The sequence below is a fragment of the Rattus rattus genome, chromosome 10 (genome assembly GCF_011064425.1).
Source record: "Rattus rattus isolate New Zealand chromosome 10, Rrattus_CSIRO_v1, whole genome shotgun sequence".
NCBI classification, from domain to species: Eukaryota; Metazoa; Chordata; class Mammalia; order Rodentia; family Muridae; genus Rattus; species Rattus rattus.
In genome coordinates, this window is record NC_046163.1 from 59259664 (window position 1) to 59283670 (window position 24007).

Below are 24007 nucleotides of genomic sequence, written 5' to 3' on the forward strand. Positions count from 1 at the left end.
CGCCGCTGGGACTTCCTGACAGCCCTTGGCTGCGTGGCGGATCCTTCCCTCCACCTCCTCCGCGGGCTTTGGAGTTTGTCTGTGGGGTCCGATCTGCCCGCCTAACCCGAAGGGCAACGTAGGAGCCCTCTCTTTAATTCTTACCGGGCTAGACCCGGCCTGAGCGCGCTTCGTACGGTCCGGGTGACCACTCATTCCTGCCCCGGTAGCACCTGGTGGAGGAGAACTGGGGACTTGGGGAAAGGCGGGAGGGGGAGGGACGAGCTGCCACGGCAAAGAAACCGGATCCGACCACAACTTACCCAGACCCGATAAGCCTGGCTACCTGACACCTCGGGTGAGGTGGAGTTGTTGTCTTTCAGCCCCAACCAGGGGCCAACAGCTGTAGGGACTTTTGTAAAAGGCCTGGGAACATCTTTTCTGTCCCGAAGCTCTGATTGGGTCCCAGGGCCTGCCCCGTTGAGAGTTTGGGGTGCAAATGAGAAGATGGTGGGGTGCTGAGCATTTGTTTGCATGTGTGAGTATTCGTTGGATGTGGGATGGTGGCAATTGCAAAGTGTGTGTACCTAGGCACGGCTCCTGAGACCACAGTGTCGAATTGCTTTTTAAAAGGCCCCCTCACCCCGCGTAGTGATGCGGTTGGAATACAGCCTTTTGCCTTGCACATTCTAGGCTTGCGCTTTGCTCTGAGCACCATTCCCGCCCCTCGGGGACTTGTTTGATTTCTTCCCCACACCCAGTGCCTCCTCTGTCTGGCCTGGCTGCCCCTTGGTGAGTGTGTTTCCCCTGCCCTCTCAGAGATGTTCCTGCGGAAAGGCAAGAAAGTTTTGTCGGGCTCATCCCTCTGTCTGCTCCTGCTGCTGCTGGGTGGGGACAGGCTGCTCCAACTGGAGGAGCCTAGGGTCTGGGACTGTGGGTCTCAAAGGCCTTCACTTGGCTTCTCACCCTTTCACTTTCCAAGCCTTCCTTGTTTGCTCTGTTGTATTTGATTTCCCTGATTCTAGCCCACGGGGGTGGGGGGGTGGGAGGGTGGAGGTTGGAGGGTGGGAGTGGGTGGGGAGGATGTCAAGGCAGGGCAGCTGCCCTTGGTGACTGCACCAGGCAGAAGGCCACCTGGTCGAGGAGGCCTGAGACTGGACCTGCCTGTGCCCAGGCTGTCCTCTCTGCTGGCTGACCTCCCTTAGTTCTTCTGTTGTGTTTTTGAGTCAGGGTCTTACTAGGTAGCCCTGGATGACCTAGAACTCACAGCGATCCACCTGCCTCTGCCTCCTGAGTGCTGTGGTTAATGGGTGTGTACCAACATACCCAGCCTCCCTTAGTTCTTACCAAACTTTATAGATTCTCCTGTGAAACCTGCTTGGCAAGAGAAAAATGACTTAGGAGTGTGGCTGGTCATTAGGGAAAGGGAGCCACAGGAACCCTCCGGGGGTCAAGGCTCCTCTGTTTCTCCAGGCCCCTGAAAGAGACTTTGGTGAGTCACCCTTCCTACCCCCAGCACCGCCCCAGCCCCTCCCTTCCTAGGGCCGGCATTCCGTCTGTGAGCATTTATGAGGATGTTTTTCCTTTTCTCTTTCTGAGCCTTCCTTATTTGTTCTGTGGTGGCTCATTTCCCCTAATTCTAGCTTTAGGGCACCTTGAGGTGCTGCAGCAACCCTCTGGGTGTCTAGATGAGGCCTTGGCTTGGTTTGCCACCTCAAGCACCAGAGCCACTGCGCTCCTGAGGGAGAGAGGCCCTCCTGACTTTGGCAGGGCCTGGTTCCAATGGACAAGAGATGTGAAGCCTGGAGCTGCCAATCCTGCTTGGTGAGGAGAGAGGAACAGGGAGCCACAGAGGAACCCTGGCAGGTGGTGGGGAACTTGTTCTAGGAATTTAGGTGCAGAGACAGGTAGGAAGAAACTCACTGGGCAAGACCAGAAAATGGGATGAGAGTCACTTGGGCAGGCCTCAGAGTAACAGCAGCGTAGAGAGAGTTTCTGCTCTAAAACACAAACTGGAAGAAAGTGGCTCCCCTGTGACTTATGTGACCCTGGTGGCATCAGGACAGTGTGTGGATGTTGGTGCTGCAGGGGCAGGTTAAAGTGGACAGCCTAGCAGGAAATGAGAAGCAAGCCAGAGGCCCGACTGACTCATTAAGACTTGGAGCTGTCTGGGGTGGGCGGTGTGAGGATCTGACCCAACTGAGGACTTCTCCAGCAGATGCCCACAGTCCTTCCTCACTAAGTGTGTCAACAACGCAGCCTTGCATCACCAGGCAGGGATGTTTCGAAGTATTGATGTCCTGGTGATTTTTTTTCCCCTTTGAAACAGCCTTATGTGGAGATTTCCATCAGTGCCTGGGGTGCCTGGAACCTCAGGAGGTGTCAGCCCTGAGGCAGGAGCCTTGTCTGTTGGTCTCAAGCTTTCTGTGTAGCCAAGGCTGGCCTTAAAATCCTGATCCTATTTCTTCCTTGAGTGCTGGGATGGCAGGTCTTCTGGGACCATTCCTTGCTTCTCTGGGTGAGGTTTAAAGGAGAGAAGCAGGAACGTCAGCTCTAGGTAGAAGTGCCATTCGTTTCAGCCACTAGCCCTATGGCACCAAACACATGTCTACCTCCAGCCACCGGACGTTCCGTATAGAAGGAGAAAGTGATCCAGTCTCTTAAGCCCAGTCTCCTCCCTCATGCTTCCCTCACCTTCTGTCAGGCAATTGTAAGTGTGAGTCTATGCTTGAGCGTGTGTGTGTGTGTGTGTGTGTGTGTGTTGCATATGTGAGTCTGCACAGGCATGTGTGTGTGGGTCTATGTGTGTCTGCACAGCAGGGTCAGTAGTCAGAACTGGGACCCTACCCCACCCAACACAGAACACCTCACCAGCACTTTCCTAGTTCACACATCTGCTTCCGGTTTGTTATACCCTCTTTTCTTGTCACTAATACTTCTGCCACTCTTGCAGGCAGAAGAAACAGACTTTGAGGAAGGAAGTGCTCTGAGAATTACGATTTGAGCAGACTTTGGGAGGTGGCAGCCTAAGGAGGGAGGTGGGTTCTTACGACTTCCCACTCATAAACGATGTGAAAAGCAGGCCAGAACCTGGGCACCAAAGTCCTTGGGCTTCAGTGCCAGGGGACAGACTGTAGATTTCCATTAAATTTGCCAGGGGTTCTGGAAGCCTTCGGAGTCAACGCACAGCCTGCAGCTGTGCCTATTTGAAACACTGAACCTTCTGTTAGAGGGGAGGCATGACCGTAAGAGGGTGGGGCTGAGCACAGCTGTGCCCTGAGCCTTGCCCAGAAGAGGGCGGAGGCTTCGCTGCTCTGACTGCCCCGCCCACTTTTGCCTCTCTGGGAAGCCCTCTGTGGTCGCAGTTACAGGCTCTGCGACTCAGGGTTGGAGGTGCCATCCTGCGGCACCGAGCTTCTTAGTCTGGGAGATGAGTGGCTATTAAGTGTTTGGAACTTGGATTTCAAGAAAAAGCCAACCAGCTTTGGAGACCCCAGCTCTGACATTCTGAGGATAGCCGGAGTGGGCTCTTGTTCTCTCTAATGGACCAACAGTGTCCCTGGCTGTTCCTCAGCTGGCAGCTGAGGCTTCTTCCTCTCCCTAGCCTTTGTGGACCTCTCTCCTCTCTCCTGTCTGTTTCTCAGTGCCCTGAGGATTCCCAGTTATTTTCCCAGCAGTACTTGAGGCTAAAGGAAGCTTAACAGTGGCTACCTCTGACCACCCCCACCCCTTCACCTTCTTTACTCCTTTTTGGGGGCATCTGGTCTTTGTATCCCTGAACTGGTCGTCTAATTTTTTTTTTTTTTTTCCAGAGCTGGGGACCGAACCCAGGGCCTTGCTAGGCAAGCGCTCTACCACTGAGCTAAATCCCCAACCCCTGGTCGTCTAATCTGACCATCTAGGCTGTCCCTGCAAATGGAGCTAGTCTTTATGGACTCTACCAGGCACAGAGAGAAGTCAGGCTCTCCTGACTCTGTGCTGATGGTTCTCTCTCTCTCCTGGTTCTGTGCCCTACCTGTGTGGGGCTGGGAAGATGGGAAGCACTTACCTTTAGCTGTGGCAGCATTGGCTGGTGGGAAACTCCAAGTTCACACTCTGTTCTTATACTTCTTGTTCCTAGGGAGAGAAGACATAATGACCAGCTCCCCATTCCTGGATCCCTGGCCATCCAAGGCTGTATCTATCCGTGAGCGTCTGGGTCTTGGGGACCGTCCCAATGACTCCTATTGCTACAACTCAGCCAAAAACAGCACTGTGCTCCAAGGGGTCACCTTTGGAGGCATCCCCACTGTCCTGCTCCTAGATGTTGGTTGCTTTCTGGTAAGATCCCCTCTCAGTTATTTGTTTAACCCCTGAGGTTCTGTGACCCTGGACATGGGGTAGGTAGACCTTGAGTTCTGGAAACATTATAATGTGTCCTTCCACAGAGGATCTGGAGATTGAGTAGGGCCTTGGGTGTCAGTGTGATCCAGATTACACAGCCACTAGCCAGTCCCTGTCTTATCTCACTGGCCCTCAGGGTGGGTGGCATGAGAGATGGGAATGGGAGACTATGGACCAGGTTAGAGCAGGTGCAACTTCTAGTGTGTGAGTGGTGCTTCCTTTTGCCCTGGGATGCCTGGGGCTTTTGGAACCAGAAATAGATTCTTTGAGCTGACCTAAGGGGACATGTGTCTCTTTCCTTAATGCTGACTGCCTGTTCACAAAGATTCTTCCCATTTGAAACAGGAAGGGCATTTCTTCCTAATTTTGGTTTCTAGGACCAAGGTCTACATTGTTGCCCTAGAGGTTGGCTACATAGTTGCTCATCAGGGTTGCTATGGGAACTGCCTGCTTCCACCTTGGCTTTCAGGGAAAATGAAATTCCTACTACCAACAAGCATTCCCAGCACACTCCTTTGGGCAGGAGAAGTTATCCATGCTTGTGGGCCCAAGAGAGGGGAGCAGGCAGAGTGTGGCAGATGGGAAGAGTTGGCCAAGGTGAGGGGTCTGGGCAGGACTAAGTGGGGCCCAGGTGGGTTGGGGAGCTGCTTAGGGAGAAAGTCACTTTCATCTAGATTGTGCTGGTACATGTGATTTTTTTTTCGTGAGGGACGGGGTCTCACTATGTTGCTGAAGATGGTCTCTGAGCTCCTGGCCTCAAGCAATCCTCCTGTCTCAGCTACCCAAATAGGCTTTAACAACCATGATGGATTTGGAAAGATTATCGTTATTTGCACGGGAGAGTGAATCTAAGTCTTCTCATACTGTACCATTCCGTGCTACCTCCAGACCCTCTGAGTTTGGATTTTTATTGTGGGAATTTATACGGTCAAGTGGGGACTATGTTCGAACCAGAGAAGACCTAGATGTGGGGGAGATGACTACACCATGTGCAGAGAGGCAAGCAGTGACAGATGGTGACTACGTCCCAGGGGGCTTGTGTTCTACAGTGGGACTCATCTGTCTTTGGGAACGTATCACCCACTTCTGGCTCACCTTAAGAAAATCCCCCAGAAATTCAGGGTCGTGGATTTCCCTTAATGAAATAACATCTGCCCTCAAAAACCTAGTACATCTAGGGCGCCAGGTTCCACCCCAGCACTAAATAAACACATGGCCAGAGCAGGCAAGCCTGTGCTACTTGAGATGTCTTTCCCCCTCTCTGACTCTCAGAGAAGCCCATATAAGTTGGGGAGAGAGGCAAAGACACACTAGAGATCTGGCGTTAGTGGCAAGCCTGGGCAACCTGGTGAGGGCTTTACTCTAAGAACAAGGTTTTGGGATGAGGTAAAGAGGAGAGTGGTCTTTCCAGTCTGGTCAGGCCAGGCCTCACCTTCTGACTTGGGGTCTGTTGTGGCTGATAGGCTTCACTAGAAAGACTGCATCCAAGCCCGAGGCTGTGTGACACTGTTGGTGATGTGGGCACGGTGGAGGAAGGTGCCAGGCTGCTGAGCTGTGGGCTCTTTCTGGGCTGGATGGAGTCCTCTGCCCTCTGAGTCTGGCTGCCCTAGGGCCCAGACAGTCTACCTTGACTTGATTTCCTTTTTCCTTTCAGATTTTAATACTGGTGTTTTCCATCATAAGGAGAAAATTCTGGGATTATGGCCGCATAGCCCTGGTATCAGAAGCAGGCAGGTAAATAAAACAGCAGAACATTTTTTACCTAGAATGTGAGCACGTCTGTGCATCCTTCTGAGTGTAAATATTGTATATACACATGTGTGCACTGCAAATATATGTATGTATGTTGATGCATGTATGCTTACATGTATGTATGTATGTATGTATGTATGTATGTATGTATGTATGTTTATGTATCTGTGCTTCTGGGATGGGCTGGAGCCAGGCCTATGCCAGGAGCTGTATCTTCCTTTCTGTTGCTCACCAAAGCCCCTGTGAGGCCTCACTGCTTAGAGCTCTGTTCACAGGAAACCAAGGGCTGGAGATCCTCTGTCTCCTGGGGCTCTGGTTTCAGGCTGCGGAAGATCAGCATTGCTTTTAGGGTTTTGTCACCACTGAAGGAGGATGCCATTTTCTTGCTCACCTTGCACACGTCTTGTCTCCCTTAGACTATCATATTTGAAGTTAATTACCTTGGCCAGGGCTGGCTTAGTGAGTAAGAAGGAAGGCAGGTGTGGGGAAGATGGCCGCCTTCCTTCCTGTTCAGGGCTCAAGTTGGACAAGCCTGTTAACAAAACATAGGCTCTCTGGCCAGACCGAGGCCCTTCTGGTTCCGTGCTGGGTGGGGACAGCTCTGAGCACTTTACAAAAGGTGAAGAGGAGTCCTAGAACCAGACTTTCCTGTTCTGTCTGGCTGCCGTGGACCTCTGGAGCTTGTGTCAGATGAGGCATCTTGAAGCAAGTGGGAGACTTCAGGTGCCCCCTCCAGGTCTGTCCCAGGGGCCCATGGTCACTGCTTCATCTTCTGAAATGTTGCAGTGGTGGGATGAGGAAGGAAGGTACATTTAGGGAGATGCTTCTCTACCCCCAGAAGGTAGATCTCTTCGACAGTTCCTAGTCAGCATGGGCCTGAGCATGTCCTACCTCAGACTGCAGGAGAGACTGTGCGAAGTGTCTTCAGTGTGGATGGCTTACTTCCTGTTAAGGATACAACCATTCACACTTGGGGCTCGTTTGCTATCCTCTTCCCTCTACGTCACGGAGCTGAGGAGGGACATCTCATTCCCTGACAAGGGTCTTGGAGTACACTTTGAGACAGAGCTGTCTGGTTCCGAGATGCAGTGAGAGCTGGGATGAGTCCCAGAGACAGCCTCTCGGGGAGCTCAAACAGCACCTGACAGCTTACTAATGTAATTTTATACCCCTTAGCCATAGCACCATGCTCCAGGTTCAGTGAGAGACACTGAGGAAGATGCCATGTGTTGGCCCCTGGTCTCTACATCTACATGTGTGTGCACATACATCTGCACCTGAGTGCACACACCAGACACACACACCCACACACACACACACACACACACACACACACCCCACTGTATTTAACATGTCTGTTCATTCACTCTGAGATATACACTTTAGTATTTTCTCACCATTTCTCACTATCTATCTATCTATCTATCTATCTATCTATCTATCTATCTATCTATCTATCTATCTACCTACCTACCTACCTACCTACCTACCTGGATGTCTTTTCTGTCCTGGCCTCCCAGGTAGGCCTTCTTTGAACTTGTGATCCTCCTATGTCACCCTTCATTGAGTTACATTGTTACAGATGGTTGTGGGCCACCATGTGGTTGCTGGGAATTGAACTCAGGACCTCTGGAAGATCAGTCAGCTCTTAACTGTGGAACCATTTCTCCAGATTTATTTATTTATTTATTTATTTATTTATTTATTTATTTATTTATTTATTTATCTATCTATCTTTCGGAGCTGGGGACCGAACCCAGGGCCTTGCGCTTGCTAGGCAAGCGCTCTACCACTGAGCTAAATCCCCAATCCCCTATTTTTATTTTTTTAAGACAATCTCTCACCTTCATTTTTTTCATTAATTAATTTATTCAATACACATCCCAATATCAGCCCTTCTTTCCTTCCAGACTCCCCACAGTCCTCCCCCCACCCCATTTCTCTTTCTCCACCCCTCCAAAAAGGGGAAGCCCACCCTTTTACAAATTTTTATTTTTTTCTTTTTCTTTTTCTTTTTCTTTTTTCTTTCTTTTTTTTTTTTTTGGTTCTTTTTTTCGGAGCTGGGGACTGACCCCAGGGCCTTGCGCTTCCTAGGCAAGCGCTCTACCACTGAGCTAAATCCCCAACCCCACAAATTTTTATTTTTATACGCATGGGTGTTTTTGCATGCATGTCTGTGTACCACTTGTGTGCTTGGTGCTGGCAGAGGCCAGAAGAGGGTGTCGACAAGAGGATGTGGGGTCCTCTGGACCTGGAGTTACAGATGGTTGTGAGTCATCATGTGGGGCTGGGATTTTAACTCAGGACCTCTGGAGGAGGAGCCAGTGCTCTTAACCACAGAGCCATCTCTCCAGCCCCATATGCATGTGTTTTGAGGGGGACCCATTCCAACGATGAGGCTTTGCAAGTATTGTTAGTTTTCCCTAACAGTTTCCTGGGTGCAGGGGTAACTTGTTCCCCTGCTCCCTCGCGTCCCTGTGTCCGCTCTTTCTCAGGCTGTTTCTCTGGAACGAAGCCCCTATTTCCTGTCATTCCAGTCACTATGGTAGGATAACATGCAGCATTACACATTGGTTTGGATGTGTTTGGAAAGGTACTGTAAACAGGCAACACCCTCAAGTTCCTGCAGGTGGACCAGTTCAGCGCTGAGGTTGGAGGGTGTCACATTGCTGTGGTCCCTTGATGCCCTGGCCCTGTGCACAGCCCATCCAACACAGTTTTACGCCTTGTGGGTTTATGAGTGTTGCTTCTGGTTTTTGAAGTAGTTCGTATTTGCTGCCACCACTGAGAGTCAATAGCTTTGATCCCGAACTCTAAGATTAGAAAACAAAACACTGGGCTTGTTGTATTCAACCTTTTTAAATTTCAGAATGATTTATCTTTTCTTCCCCTCCCTTTTGTGTCTGCAGTGAGGCCAGATTCCGGAGACTGTCATCTTCTTCCTCAGGGCAACAAGACTTTGAAAGTGAACTGGTTGGTATCCGATGGATGGTTGTTTTGTGGCTTGAGGGCAGAGGGTTCTGCCCGGTAGTAATGATTAATGGAGGTCTAGGCAGTCGCACTCCTTGTTTAGTGACTAACAGCACTGTGGTCCGGGAGTGGTCAGCTCTGGAGAAAGCTCCCCTCTGTATGAACAGAAACGTGAGGACTTGGAAGTACCTGGAAGGAGATAGTGGTTAAATGACCCCTCACTGCGAAGCTCCATTGGCTTCCAGGTAGAGCAGGTTGTGCATTTCCTGGGCTTTGCCAGCAACTTCTCTCTGACGCTTAGGGTTTTTATAGAAGAGTTAATTATTGACGCGTCTGCTAGATTTTGAGCCAAATGTGGGCAGGAATCCCGCCTCATACAACCTTGTCCCCAGCACTAGATATCTGGCAGGTACTCAGTTACTGTTGACTGAGTGATGAGCAAATATTTGTCTTTCCCAGATGGTAACAGGCTAGCTTTATAGAGCAGTAAGACCCAAGAAATCATGGAACCTACACATATTCCTTCCCCTCTCTAAGGCCTGTGCTGGGGTACTCTCCAATTCGTCAGACTGGTTCCTGCCGTGTCTTTTTTTTTTTTCTTTTCTTTTTTTTCGGAGCTGGGGACCGAACCCAGGGCCTTGCGCTTGCTAGGCAAACGCTCTACCACTGAGCTAAATCCCCAACCCTGTCTTTTTTTTTTTTTTTTTTTAAATCCCCACCTGCCTTATAAAATGTAAGAATTAGGAGGGCAACTCACCAAATGTATGAAGGGAAAAAAATCCTCTTTTACACAGCTCGGAGTAGAATGGTGATTTAATCTCAAGGATCTGATTGAGTTTGCCTCCCAAAGACATAGGTGCTGGATGCTAATACCTGTTCTCTGTCTCCAGGGATGCTGCTCTTGGCTATCGGCCATCTTCCGCCTACAGTGAGTAAGACGGGGGTGTCTGTTGGGGCATGTGACTTTGTGTGGGTGCTTGGCCATTCAGGAGGAAGTAGTTGAGATGTTTGATTCTGAAGTGGTGACTGTCATACTTTTCCAGTGTATAAGGCCTAGAGCAAAGGTGGCTGTGAAGTCCCTGTGGTCAGGGTTACAGGGACGAAGGAGGCCTTCTGTGTACACAGTCCTTCTGGGGCTCAGACATCTCCAAACTGCAGTTGGATTTCAGAGGTTCTCGAATCTAGTGATAAACTTTTGAACCAAATGAGGTGTCTGAGTGGAATTGAACCCAGGGCTTCGTGCATAGTAGGCAAATGAACTATATCCCCAGCCCTTAGCTAAACGAATTTAATTTCCCCACTTACTCATTCTGATGCATATAAACCCATATAGCACAGTTCCTATCCGTATCTAGTCAACGCTAGATATCAGGTAGAATCATTCCTGTCTAAAGCAAAACAAAACAAACACCCCTCTAAAACAAAACAAAATTTTAATTAGATTCCATAATATTATAAAGGAAAAGGACATTGTAGAACGATTGGGGAAATTGGCTTGGGAATTCTGAGGTCCTCTCCCAGGGCCTCAGTTTCCCCACCTGATTTGTGTGGGAGTCTGGTGGGAGTTGTCCCTGAGGTTGCTGGCAGGAGGCAGGGTCACAAGGAGAAGCCAGTGAACTTCCTGAAGCAACAGGAAGCAGATGGGCGGGTGCGTGGCTTGCTTGGAAGAGGGAAGATGTTAGGCGCAAAACTCATCCGAAATGAGGCACTGAGCAAGTGTGGTGCCCGCTGCCGCTGCGTCTGTGAGCTCCCTTGGGAGTCGGATGTACTTTAACTCATAGCATCCCGGAGCTCTGCTGGGTGTGTGAGGCAGAAATGGACAGTCAGTTCTGAGCCCATTCGGATGTGACAATCGGATGTGACCGTGTAACTCCACAGTATGGTTCCGGACATCAGTGCTGGGCTGTGCAAATTCACTTTTTTCATGCTTCTTTGCTTGTTTTTCTGGCCTTACCACACAAGGCTTCCCTGGTCTCTGGAGCAGGAGCCTTGGAACCCCTCTGTGTGCAGAATGGGGAGGAGTAGGTGGAACCTCTGACCCTCCTCCCTCTATGAAAAGGAAATCTGGCTGTTGTGAGCCTGGGACTTTCCAACCGACCCAGAAATTCTTTGTGGGTCGGAAGGTCCATCAAGTTACTTCCCTGTTTCTGGGGTCATGGCGTCGGCAGAGTTATACAGTTGGATGGAATGAGACAGAGAATGTTCAAAACACAGTTCACCGCAGTCTCCCAGCCCATCCTGGGGTTGGGGAAAGGGAGATACAGTGAGGAGGAGGGCCCAGGTGAATTGTATGGCATTCCCAAAGTGGCTTTCAGTAGCCATCTTGCCATGGAAGCGAGTAAGGATTGTGGAGAAGTTGTATGCACACGCTTCATCCATCCACCATGTGACAGGATCTAGCAGCAGAACACGGGAGATGGTAATTCATTTGCTGAGAGCATGATGCTAGCATGGGAGATGGCCTGGGATCTCGTGTCAGTAGCTTCACCTTGACACGTTGTGTGGTCCTTAAGGCCATGCAGTTTTTCTGTGCCTTTGTACCCTCGTATATCTACATTAAAGATGTAGCATAAAATGCCATCTCCTACGATTCTCATGATGGCTGGATGAATTCTCCGTGCAAGGCCCTGCAGGCCTGGCTTCCACCGCTACCTGTTAAGAGTGTCTCTGCGTGTGTCTTGGCCAGTGATGACCAGATCCTGGAGTGGTGTGGAGAAGATGCCATCCACTACCTGTCCTTCCAGAGACACATCATCTTTCTGCTGGTGGTGGTCAGCGTCTTGTCCCTGTGCGTCATCTTGCCTGTCAACCTCTCAGGAGACTTGCTAGGTGAGACCCTGACTTGGCCAGTACCTGTGTTGGGAGAGAGTGGGGCTCTAGGGAAGGGACTCAGTTTGGTAGAGTAGACCCCGGGGAATGTGACACAGTCTTAGGGTGACTTTGGGAAAATTATCATCCAAATAAAGATCTAGAAGAGAATCCTTCCGAACCTGGGGTGCAGGATGGGACCCCTTAAATATCAATTTTTGGTTCTAAGTAGGGAAAAAACTGGCAAACCAACCACAAAGCCTATAGAATTGGGCAGGTTTCAGCAAGTGTCTTTTTGCTTGTCTTTTTGAGACAAGCTCCAACCATGTAGTCCAGGCTAGCCTTCCCTTGCCCTTCTGAGTATTGGAATTATAAATAGAGCCACCACCCCCAGCTTTAGAAGTGTATCTTTCAATTTCCTACCTTGATCCAAGTCCGGAGGCCACCATTCGTAGGCCTACATGCCTATGATGACGTAGTCAAAGTCATTGTGGAATAATTATATCTCCTTAGCTTCCAAAACGCCTCCACAGATCCACTTGTGACATCCAGGTTCTCCACTTTCTTTCTGGGGACAACCAAGGATGCTACTAATTCTCATCAAAGCATCTTTAAAACAAGCCTCAGTGCCAGGCGAACTTAAATTCTGCCTTTGCCGGCACGGTGAGCTGTAATGGAGGTCCTGAGTGACGGAGGTTTAAGTTGATAGATGTCGTCTTCTGTCTGGTCTAGGCATCTTATACTGCCTCTCCTCCGAGCTCCAGACCTCTATAACCCAAGGTCAGTTAGTCCTCTTCCCGATTTCTCACTGTGACCCTGCCACTAAGTGTCTGTTTCTCTGCAGATAAGGACCCTTACAGCCGGGAGGACAACAATAGCAAACCTGCAGACAGAGTGAGTATGGTGGAGCCCTGGAGACACCTCAAAGCTGCTGGGCTGCTGGACTGCTGGGCTGCTGGGCTGCTGGGCTGCTGGGCTGCTGGGCTGCTGGGCTGCTGGGCTGCTGGACTGCTGGACTGCTGGGCTGCTGGGCTGCTGGGCTGCTGGGCTGCTGGTGTGAACATGTCTTGGGAAGCTTATTTTTCAGGAGGCTTAGAGCCCCACGTCAGGACAGAGAAGCTGGGGTGTGAGCGAGCGTGTCTCAGGCAGCTTCGGTTTCGTAGACAGCTTAAAGCCCACATAAGAATAGGGGTCTCTCCGAAGTACTGTGGCCTCTGTTGGGGGCAAAGTCACTGGCTCTTAGCAAAGTGCCCATTGAGGGTGACTGAGCCCCAGCCTTGTACCTCATCCTTTCTGTGGGGATGCCCAGCCTTGGTAACAGGTGATATCTTCCTTAGCAATGACCTCCTCTGGCTGCACACTGTCTTCTCCGTCATCTACCTCTTCCTCACCGTGGGCTTTATGTGGCACCACACGCGGTCCATCAGATACAAAGAGGAGAGTCTGGTGAGTGAAGCTGGGGCTGGGGGGATGTCCTAGGAGGGTCTCAAGTGAGGGAGAGGGACAGTTCCCATGGCCTCCACAGAACCACATCAGTAGTGAACTTGAGGGGTGCTGGAACCTAATTTCTGTCTTTATGCACTCACCCGGCATCACCACTACCACCTCCACTACCACACCACCACCTCCATCACCACCACCACCATGTCCACCACCTCCACCATCACCACCACCATTACCACCTCTACCTCTACCTCCATCACCACCACCACCACCACCACCATCACCACCTCCACCACCACCACCACCACCACCACCACCCACCACCACCACCACTATCACCTCCACCACCACCACCACCACCATCACCTCCATCACCACCACAACCATAACCACCACCACCACCACCACCATCACCACCATCACCACCACCTCCACCATCACCACCTCCACCATCACCACCTCCATCACCACCACCATTACCACCTCTACCTCCATCACCACTACCACCACCATCACCACCTCCATCATCACCACCACCACTACCACCACCACCACCACCACCACCAGCAGCACCACCACCATCATCGTCATCATCATCATCATCATCATCTATCATTGTTTTTGTAAAGACAGGGTCTTGTGTAGCCCAGCCTCATTTGAGGTAGTCATGCAGCCAAAGATGACCTCATGCTCATTTTGCCCCCACCTCCCAGGTGTTAGGATTACGGGCACGTATCAGCATCTTCAGCTTAGTGGTAGGGTCATTATTATTTAACTTACTGGTCAACGGCAGTGGAAATTTTCCTTCATTTTGTCTGTGGCTACTTGATCTGTGGGGTCAGGGCTTTAGCTGCTGCTCTGAGGTGAAGAAGTCTGTGGAGGACTGTTGGCCCGTGGTTAGAGTGCTTGCCTGACGTGTGCCAGACACTGGTTGATAACTCAGCATGCAAAAAAAAAAACCACACCTCCCACTCTAGTTTGCTTCCGGTTACTGTGATAAACACCATGGTCCAAAGCGACTTAGGGGAGGCAAAGAGTTTATCTCAGCTTACCCGTCCAGAAATTGAAGGACGTCTTGGCAGGAACTGAAATAGAAAGGAAGAATGCTCCTCACTGGCTCACCCCTAGGCTCACAGCCTTCTAACTTTCCTATACAGCCCACAACCACCTGCCTAGGGATGGTGCCGCCCACAGTGGGCTGGGGCCTCTGACATCAATCATCTATCAGTAAGACTGTGACAGTCTCTCACAGATATGGCCACAGACCAATCGGATCTGAGTGATTCCTCAATTAAGGTTCCTTCTACCGAGGTGTGTTAAATTGACAAAAAGAAACGGGCTGGAGAGATGGCTCGGTGGTTAAGAGCACTGACCACTGCTCTTTCAGAGGTCCTGAGTTCAATTCCCAGCAACCACATGTTGGCTCACAACCATCTGTAATGAGATCTGATGCCCTCTTCTGAGGTGTCTGAAGACATCGACAGTGTACTCACATACATAAAATAAGTAAATAAATAAGTAAGCAAATCTTTAACAAACAAACAAACAACTAGCATCTCCTCCTCCAAGCCAAAACAGCCTGGCTAAGGCCAGGTGACCCCCTGTGATTTGTTGTGTGACTCCTTAGAGCCGTGTCCCTTTCTGGAATCTTTCTCAGTTTCCTCGCTGTGCAAAGGAGGCTCATGATTCGCTTTGGAAAGAGATACCATGCATCTAACACCCCTGGGCCTCTTCAAGGCCAAGCATGAGAAACGTGAACCTCCTATCTGCCATCTTTCTTGTGATGTGAGAGAGATGACACCCCGCCTCGCCAGTCACCCTGGACTTTCTCTGTGACTTTCTCATGGTATGTTCCCTGGCAGGTGAGACAGACCTTGTTCATCACAGGACTCCCCAGAGAAGCCAGAAAGGAGACCGTGGAGAGTCACTTCCGGTAAGAGAGAGACCCTGTGAGCCACTCATGGTGAGCAGGGCTGTGGAGGCCCCGCCCCTGAGGCCTGTGCTACAGTGGACGTCTGTGTCTTCTGTCTGAATATGCAGGGCTGGTCCCTCTCTGCTCTAGGTATGGAGTGGCTTCTTGGTGTGGCCCTGATGAGCTGTGCCAGCAGCCTGGCTGGGTTGGTATGCACTCTGTGTAGCAGTTGTGGTTAAGGCTCGGGGTCCCAGGATCCAGTGTGCAGGCTGAAGTCCACGCTGGATGAGAGCTGTCCCCAGGTTCCTGGATGCTGGCTGTCTCTAGGGAAAACGTCTGACTCTCAGGGGCTCTGGGACAGCCTCGGCAGCCACAGGCCCTGCAGGTAGAGTAGGAATGCTCACAGCCACGAGCACAGGAAAAGGCTCAGCTTTGGCCCAGAATTCCACAAGGCCACTCCCTGGCGGGGGTGTCAGCCTCTCTTCATCCCTTGTCAGTTCTGCCACAGCAGCAAATACCAGGAGTTAGCTGCCGGTGAACTTTGTGCAGCCTGTGAAGAAAACGCTAGCTGAGTAGTTAGCATAAACAGAACTGTAAGAGAATGTTTAAAATTACTGACCGGTCTCCAGCAGCCACAACTATTTAGAAAACATTTGCATATACATCAACATATCTGCATATCGACAAACATTTGCATATATAGAATATATTTGCATATTTACTTGACACTGGAATGATTATAATTTTTTTTTCCCCATTTCTTGAAAAAGTTCCTCCAAGTTGCCTGGTAGGCGGCTTTTGGAAATAGTGTGCCCACTTCATGCCCGGACTTTAGGAAGATGTGTGTCCTCATTGCCATGTAAACATTGTGTGACTTAGACACCCCCTGTTTAGGAAGGCTTCCGGGGGGAGACTGTGGCTGTGCACAGCCACGAACTTGTGACTCTGCTCCACACCGGGTCCCGTTCACTGCGAATCTCCTTCTCAAGGCCTTTTTCCCCCTCATCTTTTTGTGGTTCTGATTATCGAATCTTACCAGACAGAGGCTCTACCACTGAGCTTCATCCCCACTCAGCCCTCTTCTGAGCTCTTGTCGGGGTCAGAACTGGTCCCACTACCAACAAACTTGTTGGCTCCTCCATGGGCTTGCCTTCTCACACACTCACTGAAACCCAAGCTGAAGCAGGCTGTGTTTCCAGGACCCAGACTACAGCAGGTGGTGCCTGAGAGGCCCTGGAGTCCCAGGGGTCACATGGACAGCGTTTTGTGTATGGAACAGGGGCATTTTGTGGTTACTCTTGGCTGACCTTGGAGCTAGGCTGCCTGGATCAGCTTCTGGCTCAGATATTCACTGTGTGATCCTAAGCCTTCCTTGGTGAGGCAGGCATTTTATTGACTGGTGTGTGTGTGTGTGTGGTGTGTATGTGTTTGTGTTTGTGTGTGTGGTGTATGTGTGGTGTGTGTGTGTGTGTGTGTGTGGTGTGTGTTGTGTGTGTGTGTGGTGTGTGTGTGTGGTGTGTGTTGTGTGTGTGTGTGGTGTGTGTGTGGTGTGTGTGTGAGTGTGTGTGTGTGTGTGTGTGTGTTGTGTGGTGTGTGTGGGTGTGTGTTGTGTGTGTGTGTGTGAGTGTGTTGTGTGTGTGTGGTGTGTGTGTGTGGTGTGTGTGAGTGTGTGTGTGTGGTGTGTGTGTGTGTGCGGTGTGTGGTGTGTGTTTGTTTGTGTGTGTGTGTGTGTGTGTGTGTGTGTGTGTGTGTGTGTGTGTGTGGTGTGTGTGTGTGTGGTGTGTGTGGTGTGTGTGGTGTGTGTGTGTGTGTGTGTGTGTGTGTGTGGTGTGTGGTGTGTGTGTGTGTGTGTGTGTGTGTGTGTGTGTGTGTGTACATCTTCCTGCTGTTTCCTACTGTTGTTAGACCCTGTAGAGGTCTGTTGCCGTTAGGAAAGCTGTACGATTTCAGCCATAGCCAAAAGTAGACCCATCCCTAGAACAGATGACCAATCTCTTCCTTTGAGTAGCTGGAAGAGCTCTTTCTTTTTGGTGCTGGGGATGGGACCTGTGACTGAGCCTCACCAGTGAGCCGCGCCTCAGTCCTGGTATGCTCAAATTTCCCATGAGAAATTTCCACCAACCCCAAAACAAATGAATATAAATTTGTCAATTTAAGGCAATTACTTTCATGTTTTTGAAAAAAAGATGCCTCTGGGGCTAGTGATGTAACTGTAATAAGCAATTCCTATATGTTTAGCATCACATGGTCATGGGTTCAATCCTAGCAACACACACACACACACACACACACTCACCACACATCACACACACATATCCCACACACACCACACACACACACACACAGACACACACACACACACACACACCACACACACACACACACCACACACACACACACACACACACCACACCACACACCACACACACACACGCACACACACACCACACACACCACACCACACCACACACACCACACCACACCACATACACACACACCACACACACACACACCACACACACTCACACATACCACACACACTCACACACACACACAGCACACACAAACACACCACAACACACACACCACACCCACACACACACCCACACACACCCCCCACACACACCCCACACACACACACCACACACCACCCACTGCCACACACATGGGACTTCCCTCTTTATGTAAGCGGCTCAAGTGGTACTAAATTCTAACTGGCAGCAGACACAGGCAAATTCCACCGCACCGCACCACACCACATACCATACCACACCACATACCACACCACACCACATACCACACCACACCACATACCACACCACACCACATACCACACCACACACACACATACACACACACACACACACACACACATTCCACACACACACACCACCCCCCCACACCCCCCACACACCACATATACCACACACCACACACACACATACACCACATGCCACACACACACACACACACACACACACACACACACACACCCCTCTTTGTATTTGGAAACTTAGGGGCACTTATCAGACAGAAACGTCATGACTCCCATGGAAGGGTGAGTGGGGTGGTCAGTCATTCCTGCAGGGATGGTCTCCTTCAATGGCTTTCTTTGTCCCTGTCTTGCTGGCCACAGGGATGCGTATCCCACATGTGAGGTGGTGGACGTCCAGCTGTGCTACAGCGTGGCTAAGCTGATAAACCTGTGCAAAGAGAGGTAAGCGAGGTGGCCTGCAGTTTTCCCATCCCATGCCCCGGGATGCCCACTTCCTACCTTCAGCGGGCGGCGGGGAGGATGCTCCTGCCTCTTTCTGGATCTCAAAGCTAAACTCTCAACCCTGCCGGTGACTGATGGCTGGCTGTGGTGTGGTGCCGGGATGGAGGATCTGAGTTTGTGTCTCACCCCAACCTTACAGGAAGAAGACCGAGAAGAGCCTTACCTATTACACAAACCTGCAGGTGAAGACAGGCCGACGGACCCTCATCAACCCCAAGCCTTGTGGCCAGTTCTGCTGCTGTGAAGTACAGGGCTGTGAGCGGGTGAGGCATTGCCTCCTATCTCTCTGGATCAGGGGACAAGCCTGGGTCTGGGGCTAAGGTGGTAACAAGTGATAGAGTATATGTTTAGCATGCACGCACTCACGCACGCACGTGAGCGCATACATACACACACATACACACACACAGTCATGGTCACGTCACCCACCCAAGGGCTGTGTCTCCCGGCAGGAAGATGCTATTTCTTACTACACTCGAATGAACGACAGCCTGACCGAGAGAATTACAGCGGAAGAGTGCCGGGTCCAGGACCAGCCCCTAGGAATGGCCTTTGTCACCTTCCGTGAGAAGTCCATGGCTACCTTGTAAGTATGGCTGAACCCCTGATCCCACCTGCTGACTCTTGTCTCTTGTGTAGGGGCACACTGCTCTCACCTCTCGGGGGAAGCCCAGTTTATGTCTGAGTGACAACCAATAGGGCATGTCTCCTGCTGACCCCTACCAGGTGCTGTCACCAGCCACCCCAGTCCACCCTGTTGCTTCTGTGTGTAGCATTCTGTCAGATGGATTGACACTCAGGACCCAAGGCCCTCCTCTGTTGACAAGTGGACAACCGCAGGGAACCCCTGGAGCACTCTGGGTGTCCCTAGCTACAGGATCCTGGAGCTGCAAGCTTATATGATGCCCACAGGCCTAGGCTCTTGTGTCATCTCACCTTAGAGCATTGAGTGTGTGTAGGGTACAGAGAGGGGGAACCAAGCCTTGTGTGCTTTCTGTGCCTAGGGCATGGTGGCTCTGGGGTGGGTCTCTGGGATGTTACCTCTTGCCTCAGACTGTACCAGGAGGAAGAGGAGACAATGGGGTAGCAATGGAGATTCTGTGGGTTTCTTGATGGGCAGCCAAAGTGGACGGAAGCCTCAGATGGTGGGGATGGGCCAGAGTCCTAGGAGGGAACTTCAAGAACGGGCAGTGTGTAATGTGACTTGATGCTATTCCTGACCTGGGGACAGAGTGAGGGCTGGGAAGGTGGAGCCACTGGGCTGGAACAGAGTCAGCTTTAAGGTCCGGTGTCACGAGGAGGCATAGAGGTGGCCCGTTGGAGCACGCTGTAGTAGGGCAGTGCAAACAACACGTGAGCTGGGCCAGGTATCTGGGATGCTAACCTTTTGCCCATTGAGTCATGGTGAGGACGAATCGCCCCCTGAAGTGTGGCAGGCCTGGCGTTTCCTTCTGATCGTTTGAGACAGGGTCTTACGTAGCTAAGATTGGCTTGAACCTTACTCTGTGGCCGAGGCTGGCTTTGTCTACTCGTGATCCTCCTGCCTCAGCCTCTCCAGGGTTGGGATTACAGGCCAGTCTTTCCTCGCACTAATTATAATAAGGTAGCGACAACGGGGTGGCGTCTGTGTTCTCGCTCTTTTCTGTCTGCAGTCGCTGTGGCTCACAGTGAACTCAGTAACAGCCTTGTGTTTCTTGACAGCATACTGAAAGACTTCAACGCCTGCAAGTGCCAGGGCCTCAGGTGTAAAGGGAACCCCAGCCATCCTCCTACAGCAGAGAGCTCTGCGTCTCCAAGTGGTCGGTCACCTTTGCCTCCTATCCTGAGGACATCTGCTGGTAAGTGCAGACTGGGGACCTGTGGGAGAGAGACCCCGCTTCCTGCGGGGGATGCCTGCTTACCTGGGGCATAGATGTGGCCTGGCCCTTTTTTTTTTTAACTTTTAAAAACAAATTATTTATTTATTTATTATTTTATTTTATTATTATTTTTTTGTTTGTTCTGAGACAGGCTCTCAGTATGTAGACCAGGCTGTCCTTGAACCCAGTGATCCGCCTGCCTCTGCTTCCTGAGTACTGATAATAAAGGCATGGGCCACCACTGTGCCCAGCTTTTAAACAAATGTTTAAACATCTACGGTATGCCAGATACTCTCCTATTTTCGTTGGTTTAGTTATTTTAGTTTTGCTCTTGGGGTCCAGAGGGGCCTCAGCCACAGCCCTAGTCTGGCCTCCCTACGGTTGACCGGCCGTGCCTCAGCCACAGACACCACTGTTGTTGTAGAAGGTCTGTGTCTGAGAGAGTAAGCCTCTCGGCTGGTGTCACCCTCCGCAGGAAGAACCTCTCCATCCAGGGTGTGCGCTGGTGGCTCCAGTGCCTGGGCATCAACTTCTCCCTGTTTGTGGTGCTGTTTTTCCTGACCACACCTTCCATTATTATGTCTACCATGGACAAGTTCAACGTCACCAAACCCATCCATGCACTGAGCGTGGTGACCAGCCTGCAGAAGGGGGCGGCGGGGAGCAGTGAGGCCTGGGCATGGAGGGTTTGAAACGGGGGCCTGGATTACTCAGCTTTGTCGTGTGTGTGTGTGTGTGTGTGTGTGTGTGTGTGTGTGTGCGTGCGCGTGTGTCGTGTGTTTGTGTGTGTGTGTAAGTTAGAGAAGGACACTGGTTGTCTTGCTCTATTGCTTTGAGACAGTCTCTTGGACCTGGCAATAGGCTGGTGCCTAGAAACCCCCCACCCCCACCCCACCCCACCCCATGATCTTCCTGCCTCCACTACCCACAGTGCTGTGGGCACAGGCATGCTCAAACCTGGCTTTCTACAAGGGTGCTGGGGATTTGAACTCAGGTACTCATACTTGCACAGCAAGCAGTCCTATCAAATGGAGCAGTCTTTGCCCTTTTAAGCTGAAACAGGCCTGGCGACGTTTATTGTAGTGCCTTATGGTAGTGCAATTATATTCACTTAATGGGACCAGTCTAATGCTCATCAGGAAGGGGCGTTTCAGTTGAATAAAGTGTATTTAGTCTGGAAAAAATGTGAAAACTTTATGAAAAGTCACATAGCCATTTTGGTAAGGTTATAATGAAAGTGGAATATGCAGGGGCATGATGGCTCACACCTGCAATCCCAGCACTTGTGAGGGAGAGGCAGGAGGATTAATGGAAGTTCAAAGCCAGAGTGAGAGACCCTCTTTCAAAAACAGACCAGCCAGGTCCGGAGAGATGTCTCGTGGTTAAGAGCACCTACTGCATTTATAGAGGACATGGGTTCTGGTCCAGCACCACGTCAGAGAGTTTATAATTGCATGTCACTCTGCTCTCCACGCCTGACTGAACGTGTGTGCATATACCCACAAAGGCAGACACACACACACACACACACACACACACACACACACACACACACACACACCAACCAACCAATCAAAATCCCCAATACAACGTAGAATTCCTTTTAAGCAGTGATTCCAATGATACACACACACACACACACACACACACACACACACACAGAGACAGAGGCAGACAGACAGACAGACATACAAGGGGTGTAAGGCACAAGACACATGAAAAGAGCTTTGTTGGTTGGGGAGATGGAACAGCTTAGATCAGAGGTTCTCAACCTGTGTGTCAGTACTCCTTTGGGGGTCAAACAACCTTTTCATAAATGTAGCATATTAAATATCCTGCATACCAGATATTTACATCACAATTCATAATGGCAGCAGAATTACAGTTATGAAGAAGCAATGAAAATAATTTTTTTTTTTTTTTTTTGGAGCTGGGGACCAAACCCAGGGCCTTGCGCTTGCTAAGCAAGCGCTCTACCACTGAGCCAAATCCCTAACCTGAAAATAATTTTATGGTTGGGGACCATCACAGCCTGAGGAACTGTATTAAAGGGTGGCAGCATTAGGAAGGTTGAGAACCACTGCGTTAGAAGGTCAGGCGTGATAGATATTCAGATGTCATACTGCACATCTGTAATCCAGAGTGTGGGAGGGACCCTGGCACTGTGGTCCTGGCTTTTCCATCCATCGATGGTGAATTCTCAGCCTTAGTTTTTCATTGATGAGCTGGAGTGATACCTAGAAGGAGCTCTCATCTGACTCAAAATACATTAGAAACCACGTGAGTATACACAGCCTAGTTTTCTTTAGACTGACAGCTGGTCAAATTCATCCTTTTGCCAATTGATGTGGGGACAAGGCCTGTTCTTTGGAAGAGGGATCTGCTGGTTAGAGTTCCCTTTGTCTGTCTTGCATAAGCTACATTCTTTTTTTTTTTTTAATATTTATTTATTATGTAAGTACACTTGTAGCTGTTTTCAGACACGCCAGAAGAAGGCATCAGATCTCATTACAGATGGTTGTGAGCCACCATGTGGTTGCTGGGAATTGAACTCAGGACCTCTGGAAGAGCAGTCGGTGCTCTTAACCACTAAGCCATCTCTCCAGCCCCATAAGCTACCTTCTTGATAATCACTTTGATTCTATCTTGGCTTTCTTTAAGTAAAGGAAGAGTTTGAACTGTGCCTGTTGCTCCACAGTAAAACAAGAAAGCAGGCACAAAACACTTCATTCTGTCCTGTGAGAACCCCAAATAGATGAATAAGTAAAGCAATCACTTAAACATATTTGCAAAAAGCACTTAAAATCTAGAACCTTCTAGAATTCATGTTCCTTGGTTTTTCATACTCAATACACTCTTTTAAAAAATATATATTTTACTATTTTATATAGGTATATTTTGTCTGCAGGTATGTCTGTGTATCCCATACATGCCTGGTGCCAGAGGAAGCCAGAAGAGGGTGTTGGATCCCCTAGACCTAGAGCCACAGATGGCTGTGAGCCACCATGTGGGTGCTGGGAATTGAACTCATGTCCTCTGGAAGAGCAGCCAGTGCTCTTAACCACTGAACCACCTCTCCAGAACCTGGTTTACTCTTATGTAATTCAACAACATATTTTCAGAAATTTTTCTTTTCAGAAAAAAATTCTTTTAGAGATTTCTTTTCAAAATGTTTAACTTTATCTTTTAAAGTTTTTATATAATTATTTTTGAGGTGCTGGTGATGGAATCCAGGGACCCACACATCCTCAACAAGCACTCTTTATGGACCCATACCCCTAGATAGCCCAGATTGGTTTTTTAAAGCCAATTTCTTTCTGTTTTTATGTCCCTTCAATCAGTGAAAATAAATTCTGTAACGTTTGTAACTAGTATGAACAGGATTGGGATCAGACAGCTTAGAGTTGACTGGGGGGCCACGTGGAGAGGAGCCTGGCCTCCAACTAGCAGCTGCCAGCTTTGCACTGGCGTTGGAGAAGCCTCCCGCATCAGCCTGTAACTCCTTTCTTTGCTGTGAATGGCTGTGTAGCCGTAGAGTGTAATGTATGTTCACTCGCCCACGTTGGAGGACTTTCCACCCTTTACCCAACACAGCTTTGGCTCTGGAGGATGGCAGTGAGCCCC

General features: G+C 50.1%; 1 protein-coding gene across 1 annotated transcript in view; it reads left to right on the forward strand.

Annotated features, from left to right (window-relative positions):
* Positions 1-256: 256 nt before the first annotated feature.
* Positions 257-24007, forward strand: part of Tmem63a (transmembrane protein 63A) — a 33846-nt gene continuing 10095 nt past the window's right edge. Inside the window, 16 exon segments of the mRNA XM_032915227.1 lie at positions 257-517; positions 4100-4299; positions 6017-6096; positions 9024-9087; positions 9975-10012; positions 11771-11913; positions 12737-12752; positions 12754-12786; positions 13230-13338; positions 15198-15268; positions 18384-18464; positions 18664-18787; positions 18977-19110; positions 20226-20275; positions 20278-20362; positions 20859-21012. Of these exon segments, the coding sequence (XP_032771118.1) occupies positions 514-517; positions 4100-4299; positions 6017-6096; positions 9024-9087; positions 9975-10012; positions 11771-11913; positions 12737-12752; positions 12754-12786; positions 13230-13338; positions 15198-15268; positions 18384-18464; positions 18664-18787; positions 18977-19110; positions 20226-20275; positions 20278-20362; positions 20859-21012 (1386 nt within the window). The 5' untranslated portion in view covers positions 257-513.